General features: G+C 32.4%; 1 protein-coding gene across 1 annotated transcript; it reads right to left on the bottom strand.

The window, feature by feature from the left end:
- Positions 1 to 3728: 3728 nt before the first annotated feature.
- LOC133668829 (uncharacterized) lies at positions 3729 to 7789 on the bottom strand. The gene is made up of 2 exons (XM_062088848.1): positions 5651 to 7789; positions 3729 to 4163 (listed from the first exon to the last, which is right to left on the bottom strand). Exons 1-2 carry the CDS (start codon positions 7517 to 7519, stop codon positions 4068 to 4070), a joined length of 1965 nt encoding a protein of 654 aa, XP_061944832.1. The 5' UTR covers positions 7520 to 7789; the 3' UTR covers positions 3729 to 4067.
- Positions 7790 to 8956: the final 1167 nt, after the last annotated feature.

Raw genomic sequence — 8956 nt, 5'->3', positions numbered from 1 at the left:
ATCTCTAATTAAATAAATGCAAAAGGAAAAAACTGAAAAAACATGAGTTTTTTTTTTAAAAAAGAAAAAAAAGCAAATCTAAGTGAACCTCCTAAATCTTGACTTGTCCCTAAAATCTACAACTCGTGAAATCCTAGAACCAGAATCGTTCAAGAAGTTTAATTCTCAACTAATCTAATGTTTATGAATGAAATAAAAAAATATCAATTTAAAAAAAAAATTCAAAGTAAAAAAAATAGAGATTAAAATAATGGGGGATTAATCTGATAGGGAAAACAAAATCTAAGGAGGATGAAATTGTAAAAAAATAAAAAAGTATCTTAAACTAAAAAAATAATAATCAAAAGAATGAGAAACAAATCCCCAAATTTTAAAGATTAAGAAATTCAAAGGGGCTGGGATTTAAAAATAACTCTAATTTTATAAATTATTAAAAGACTTATTCAAAATATTGAATAATAAAATTAAAAAAAAAACATTAATTTAAAAATTTAACAAACAAAATTTAACAAATAAAAGAATCAAGATAACTTGAGTTACTTTTAAAATTAGTGTAAAATTATACGTAAAGAAAATAAATAAAAATAGCATGAAACTGAAAACAAAACGAGCCTAAATCCCGAGGGTGGGGGGGTGGGAGGAAGCAAACTCGGGTGAACCTGAAAATGATGAAATATGAAAAAAAAATAAAAAATTTGCCAAAATAAAAGAATAGGGATAAGATTTTATAGGAAAAAAACTTAAGGAGAATGAAGTTGTAAAAATAGATCGGTTTAAAAAACTATCCCAAATAAAACAAAAAACAATGTAAAGAATGGTAACCAAATTTAAAAGGTCAAAACATTGTGCTTTATGATTTTTTTTTAATTTTCTTTCTATCAAGTTATATACTGGTCTCATGGAAAATGATGAAACATGAAAGAAAAATTAAAACATTTGCCAAAATAAAAGAATATGGATCAAATTTGATAAGCAAAAAAAATTTAAGGAGAATGAAGTTGTAAAAATAAATCAGTTTAAAAAACTATCTCAAGTAAAACAAACAACAATAAAAAGAATGAAGATCAAATTTAAAAGGTTAAAACATTGTGCTTCATGATTTTTTTTAATTTTTTTTCTATCAAGTTATATACCGGTCTCCTGGAAAAGGATGAAATATAAAAAAAATTAAAACATTTGCCGAAATAAAAAAATAAAGAAAAAATTTGATAGGAAAAAAAACTTAAGGAGAATAAAGTTGTAAAAATAAATCAGTTTAAAAAACTATTTCAAGTAAAACAAACAACAATAAAAAGAATAGAGACCAAATTTAAAAGGTCAAAAAACATTGTGCTTCATGATTTTTTTTTAAATTTTCTTTCTATTAAGTTATGTACCGGTCTCATGAATTTAGTTTTTTTCCCACCTTTTACATTAGATATGTTAAAAGTGGGGTTTCATAATTTTTATTTTTATTTTCTATCTATGAATTGATTCCAATCTCACTACCCACGTTGCAAGTTTGACAAGTTAACTCGTATTGACTTGAGTTATTTTCTTATCGCTTTCTCTAATTTTTTTATTTCATCATTCAACATTGAGTTGATAAATTAGACTTCACAATTTCTTTTGATTGGTTTTTTATGTGGTTTTCTTAATCTCATGACTCGAGTTGAAATTTTAGGGGTTGATATCGATTGACTTAGTTTATTTTTTTAGGTATTTTTTTAATTGAATTTTTTTTCAATTTCATCATCTTGCAACCAATCTTTTTTTTTCTTTCAATTTCATACTTTAATATTTTTTTTTGTGAATCATGTTACCTAATTATTTTTTATTTTCTTTTTGTTGTATTATATAATAGTCTCATGGATTTAATATTTTTTCTTGATTTCAACTTTCAACATTAGATATGTTAATAGTGAAGCTTCATGTTTTTTTTTTCCATGGAGTCATCTTAATCTCATGACTAAGATCGCAAGTTTATTAACTTAACTCAGGTTGACATGAGTCATTTGTTTTTTTATCTTATTTTTTTTAATTTTATCATTCAAAATTGAATTGATTATAAATCAACCTTCATAATTTATTTTGATTTACTTCATACAATGTTATAATGGTCTCATAACATTACATTTTCTTTTTTTCCTTCTCTTTCTTATTTCTCTCCTCTCCTCTCTTTGGTTTCTAGATCATTATCTATGAAATAACAAAAAGTCTTGTCATTTTATTTTTATATCAAATTTAATCATTTTTTTATTGCTATTTGTTTTGTTTTAGATTTTTTTAATTTAATTTTTTCTTACAATTTCATCCCTCATTAATGGGTTGATTGAGAAGTTAAATCCATGATTTTTTTTGATTTGTCATCTATGGGGTAATCCTAACCTCATGACACGAGTCGTGAGATTGAAATGTTAGCCTCAAGTTAACTTCGGTTTTTTTAACCATTTCTTAGTTTTTTTTTTTCAATTTATCCTTTAAAGGTTAGGGATTGGGCTTCACCAATTTGTTATTTTTTTGTTATCTCGGTCTCATAACTTAGTTATGAGCTTAACAGGTTGGCCCAGGTTTACTTGGGGCTTTTTTCATTTTCTTTTAGAATCAGATTTTTTTTTAGTTACACCTTGCAACACTGGGTTGATTTGGGAATTGAGCTTCATAATTCTTTTAAATATGCTTTCTAAAGGGTTATACTAGTCTCATGACATATGTCGCGGGTTTAAAGAGTTAGTCCCGGTTGACTCGAGGCTTTTTTTTGATATTTTTTAATTTGAATTTTGGTCTTTAATATTTAGTTGATTTGGATTTGGGCTTTGTGATTTTTTTTTATTTCCATTAAATTATCCTGGTCTCATAACCTAAGTTGCAAGTTTTCCAGGTAACTTGAGTTAAATCGGGTTTATTTTTTTTATATTGTTTATTTTCTGATTTTGTCCTTTAACAATGAGTTGGTTTAAAGCCGAGAATCATAATTATTTTTTATTTGCTTTCTATAAGGTAATTTCGTTTGCATAACTCGGGTCACAAGTTTAATTAGTTGGTAATTGGGCTTTGTGATTTTTTTTTATTTGTTTCTATTAACTTATCTTGATCTCATAAATCAGGTCGTAGATTTGCTGAGTTAACCCAAGATGACTTAGATTATTTTTTAAAAAAGTATATTTTTTATTTTATCCTTTAACAATAGATTGATTGAGAGTTGAGTTTCATTTTTTAAAATTTTTTTTCTATATAGGATAATCCTATTCTTAGATTCGGTTTATAGGCTTAGCATGTTTACTCAAGTTAAATAAAGCTTTTTTATTTTGTTTTTTTAATTATTTTTTCTATATTTTTCATCATTTTAACACTTTTACTTATTGAAAATTTAACCTCCTAATTTATTATATTTTGTTTTTTAAAGAATTATCATACTTTTATAATTCAAGTCACAAGTTTTATAGATTAGTTTGATATTGCTGTTTTTCAATTTATTTAATTAATTAAATTTTAATTAAATTTATGCATAAGTTTTCCATTTTAGGTTGTATAAAAAAACATGTAAACACTTGCACATTTATTTTTACATAGCTAGTTAAGCCTATGTGCTCAGGCTTTAAGCCCAGGTGGAACTAGGGTCTGTTCTTTCTCTCCTATGAACAAGTGACTTGAAGGTGACGCTGGATAGTAAGTCCTTACAAACAAATAACCTGTATGGCTGCTCCCAGAAGGTAAGGAGATGAGGGGCACGTTCTATGCCTAAACAATTTTTAAATAAAACAAAGAATGTTACACATGAATTACTCATATATGTTCAATACATGGGACTCACCTTCTTACAAAAATAAATACAGGGAAATATACAATTTCAAATTTTATCGAGCTGCCAGCAACCAATAAACTATAAAAGAGAAGCCATTACATCATGACAGCAACAGGAGAAAGAAGAAGAAGAAGAAGAAACCTTTGCAGTCTAACAAACACACCGTGCAGGCAGAGAAAGGCACTGTGAACAAATTGGAAAAGGAATATGTGCTTCCCTAAGTAACTCACAAACTACGATTTCACCAGAGTCCCATTCGGGCAGAGTCTCGAACCGTGTCCTGCTAACTGGTTTTCTTTGGCTCTTCTAGCACAAATTCGACGTATAAATCCTTGAGACCGATTACAACAGTTGTTATCAACGGGCCCATGATTGCTCCCTGTTGAATGATATATCAATAAATTGTAACAGCTAACAGAAAAAAACAAGATCGAAAATCAAGAAATGCATAATAGCTTCATAACTACTTGAGTTCATCTGAAGAAAATACTTAGCAGGGTAAACTGAAGACAAATATCTATGTATAAAATGTTTACCCTACCTAGGCAGGGGTCATCAAAACACCTCAAAAATCAAGAAAGGTCTGTAAGTTGAGCTTGCTTTAGCACCTAACTAATCTCTGAAAAGTGCAGGCTCGCATTACTCAAGCACAGCATAGTTTCAAGGAAGGCCAACAAAACAAGATGTCCAACCACTCAACAATCCCCTGAAATTACTCTGATGGAGTGGCTATGTTATACTTACAGAAACATTCTCCACTCTGGAAACCCAAAGCTACATTAAGTGATTCTTCATCATGCAAGAAGTCTTTTTGGTCGAAAAAATATGTGGTCCTTGGTAGATTTCTATGTTTGGGGTTTAGATTCTTTGATTTATTTCGTAAGCAGGGACAGGAATTGTAATTTCAACATGCTCTGCAAATCAGCTGTATTTTAGCAATTTTCAGAATTATTACGTGAAGGTCCAGTCTATGTAGGAATTTGGAGTCTTAGTCTTTAAAAATTTATTCCTGTTTAGTTTATTTCCCAGTCAAACAAGGATTAGTTATCCTAGTCTACTCTTTTAGGGAGTCTTAATCTCTAAAAACAGGGATGCTATGTTTAATTTTTCAGCAAAGTTGAGTTGTGAAATAAATTGAGTTTTAGAGTTATTTTGAAGGTTTAGTGCCTAAGGTTTCTTCTCTGTTCTCTTGTTCTTCTACTTTCTCTTCTTTCTTGTGTTTACTGTTTTCCTGCTACAGTGCTGCGAGTTACTGTTCACAAGACTAATTTCTCCTTATCTCTTCCTTGACAAGCCCTATTCTACTCTAATTCCACAAACAATAAACCCTAGCTGTCCACAAATCCTTTGTAGAGCAGACATCTCAAATCTGTCCTAAATCACACCAAATTATACCAATGAAGTTTTATTTTGGCTCCGCAACCAGGAGAGGTAATTCGACTCCTGTTCTCTTAAAAACTGCAGTATACATTTATTATAAACCTAAAGCTTCTCGTGTTCAGCACAAAAAAAATGCTTTGGTGATAGTTTGAAACTCTTTCCAATCTCTATGGACAGGACTGAATTATCATAGCAAGAAACTGACTCAACCGTAAGAAAATACAGAATGCTGCACATAACACCGTTTCCAAACCAAATCATTGGCTTCATCAGAAAGTGAAACTCTATCAATACCCAAAATAGCCAATAACTATCATACAGGTTAAACTTTAGGTAATCTCCTTAAGCATGATGTGACTTTAGGAGTCAGTCAAACCGCCAATCTGTTTTAAGGAAGTAGAAACAAGCACACAAGAATTGCAAAACAACAACTGAGGAGAAACCATGATCATAGATAGGTGATGGGAAATAAGACGTGTTAGTTACCTCTATTGCAGAGGGGAACAGTGTCATTCCACCAATGATGCTAAGCCCAGTAAGATATTCATTATAACCAGGTATATCCTCCTGAATTTCAGTTGCACCATAATCCATGAGCACAATGTGAATGATGGACAGGCTAACAGCCAGTATGTATCTCCCTTCCATCACCAGTTGCACAGCAGCTGGAATTGTTGCAAACATAGGTGGAAATATAGGAAACAGGGGGCTGAAAATTGCAAGTATGGTCGACACATACAAGAAGTGTATATCATACAGTCTAAACAAAAGCCATGTAAGACATCCCTGAAAGAATGCAATCTCTGCAGTAGCCAGGAGAACTCCAGAAATTGCCTTGTCGAGAACCTCAACACATCTAATCCTAGCTGGTTTTGGAATTGGAAGCATACCCATCAATTGTTCAGTCACCCCACCAGACTCTGATGTAATTAGGTAATACAAAACCCAGAAGAATATCACTGATTGAGATACAAAATTGAAAACCTCTGCTGCTCCAGAAATGATGGAGTTTCCAATGGACAGCATGAGCTTAGCGCCACCACCCAAAACAGATGCACTACTAGCAAATACACGCTGTGACACCTCCATCCCTTGAACAGCATACCCCTTTGCCTTTTCAACTAGATCTTCTCGCGTAAATATCAGTTCCCTAAAGATTGCATCCAGTTCTGTATAGATTTCTCCCCATTCATGATTGCGAACTTTCTTCCTTAAGCTCAACATCTTCTCTGTATAAGGAGATGGGCTCATCAACGCCACTGATTGCTGAGAAGTATTAGCTGGAGGACTAATAACAAAATGCCTAATCCCAGTTACAAACTCAGTCATATTATACTGCATTGCTAAACTATCTATCTGGTCAGACACTGTTTCATAGAATGTTGTGGTGTATTTATCTACCATTCCAGGAACATCATTCTCGTCCATCCACTGCTTGATGCCGAGCTTCTCTGCATAATTACTCTCTTCCACATGTGATTTCAATGAGATGACGGCGTCTTTCCCTTCAACAGCAATCTTGTAAGAGAAGAATATCAATCCAGCCAAAGACCCCACAATCATACCAACAATCAATCCGATTGCCACAATGGTTTTCAACCTCTTCAACACACCTCTTGTGAAAAATGGGGTAATTGAACTACGCCTAAAACTATAATTCCTAAGAGAAGAGACAGTGGAAAATGTAGAATTTACAGTTTTGGTACTGCACAAGAAGCCTGAAGCAAGAATCAAGAGTGAGCCCAAACCACCAATCCTCTCATAAGAAATCACAAAGACACCAAATGACAGCAACCACCTTAATAACTTAGAAAAACCACTCCTATGTCTCCTAGAACTGTCTCCTTTTGACTTTTTAAGAAAAACCCTTAAACAGACCTCCTTAATATCAACAAGGGTGCCTACAAAAACCGTAAAAATAGAAACAGGAACCGCAAGAACAGTCTCAGTGAGACCTAACTGGAGAGGCTCAGTCCAAAAAGCAACAAGGGTCTGTTGTATCCCTCTTAAAGGAATAGAACACAAAATAGCCCACTGAATAGGCCTCAAGTACGCTTGCAAAAGCTTGCATACGAAATAAAGAATGAAGATAGCGAAGGCAAGACCAGCATGGGCCATGGCTATGTAAAGAGCAAGGCGTACCTGGGGATCACCTGAGGCTGAGAAGGTAGCGGCACTAGTTTTATTGTTATGGTGATGGTGGTCATTGGGCGCGTGGGGTGGCGCGTTAGGCTGTGGGGGCGAGGGTGGGGGTGGGGTTGTGGAGGGTTTACGGTATGAGGCGGATCTAAACATGTCTTGCCATGGAAGAGAATCTTGTTTGGAATTTGGGTCCGTGTATGGTACCAATTCCATCTTTTCCGATTTCAAATTTCTACGGAGAGAGAGAGGGATGGCCAAATATTCTTCTGCAGATGCGGATGGGTTTGGATATTATTCTGCTTTGAGCTTGAGAGAGGAGAGGGACAGGAGAAAGTGAGTTCAAGACAGGGAGGGCCAGTGGGATGTCGACAGGTAGGGTATAGATGCAGTTAAGCTTTGAAGTCAGGGGAGAGAGAGAGTGCGGATAAATTGTGGTGTCTGGTTTGATGAAATGATTGGAAGCCAGTTTGTGTTTATGCATGGATCGCGAGCAGCACACCCGTGGCTGTTCGGTGCGTTTCTCAAAACCTATTTTTAGTAAATAAATATTTAAAAAATTCCAAATAATTTAAATTAAGGAAAAAAATACGACTTTTTAGTCTAATTTCCTTGCATTCCCCCCCCCCCCCCAAAACAGGTATTTTTTATTTAACTAGTATGATTTATTAAATGAAAAAACATTGTTTATTTTTTAACTCGGAAAGAACCCTAAATCTGTCATGGTGGGGATTGGATTTTTTAGACATTGATTTTTGGAGAAGACAGGTCACGATTCTAATTTAGGGTTTTTTTTTTTTTTTTTTTTGTTGTCCTCTTTCTTCTCCTGGGCCATTGTCGTGGGGAGAAGTAAGGTTATCATTGGTCAGTGTGTGGCTGCGGGAGAGGGCCATGGATGACGCTGGTGTTTCCATAGAAATCTAAAATGGAAAGCAAACTAACACAAAAATCTTGGCTTTTAGGTTTTTTATTTGGGCAAAAAATCAAATTTTTTTTTTTTTTGGTTTGGAGGCTCTATAGTTATTTAATGAAAAAGAATAATAAACATGTACATAATTAAATATTTTTTTATTGTTTTTACAATTATATTAAATGTTATTATAGGTATAAAGTTCGATTTGTAGACCGATGTAAATGAAATTTTAATCACATTATAAGATGTTATGGTAATATTTAAAAAATAATTTTGTGATAATTATGATGTAATAGTATAAAAAAATATAAAATAATTAATTTTTAAAAATTATATAAAAGACTAGCATGAAAAATAACAAAATTTATTTATTATTGATGGATAATTTTTTTTAAAAATGCATATTAGATTTGTATACTTGTTTTTATATATAAATTAATTAACAATGTTATCATAAAAAAAAGTTCAAATCTTATTTTAAAAGCAAGGTATAATTGGACGAGTTTCTAAACTTTAATATAATAATATTGATTAAAAAGAATATTAGAAAAAAATTACTTTTACATCATCATGGTTTTTAAAATTAGAAAAAAAGAAAGCAAAATTTATCTTTTCAAACACATCTCTCTCATTGTCCCTGATGAACAGGAGCTTGGGTTAGGGTTAAAAGGGGCATGAATTTCATCACCGTCAGCGTCGCAATCAGGATCAAGGGATGGAAAAAACTCTCCATGATTTCT

Source organism: Populus nigra, chromosome 1 (assembly GCF_951802175.1).
Source record: "Populus nigra chromosome 1, ddPopNigr1.1, whole genome shotgun sequence".
NCBI lineage: Eukaryota > Viridiplantae > Streptophyta > Magnoliopsida > Malpighiales > Salicaceae > Populus > Populus nigra.
This window is presented reverse-complemented; position numbering and strand designations above follow the sequence as displayed.

Excerpts from the sequence above, each read along its gene's own strand:
- LOC133668829 (XM_062088848.1), bottom strand. The coding sequence starts at position 7,519 with ATGGAATTGGTACCATACACGGACCCAAATTCCAAACAAGATTCTCTT. Across the intron at positions 4,164-5,650 it reads TGTTCCCCTCTGCAATAGAG|GGAGCAATCATGGGCCCGTT; the intron begins GTAACTAACACG and ends ATCATTCAACAG.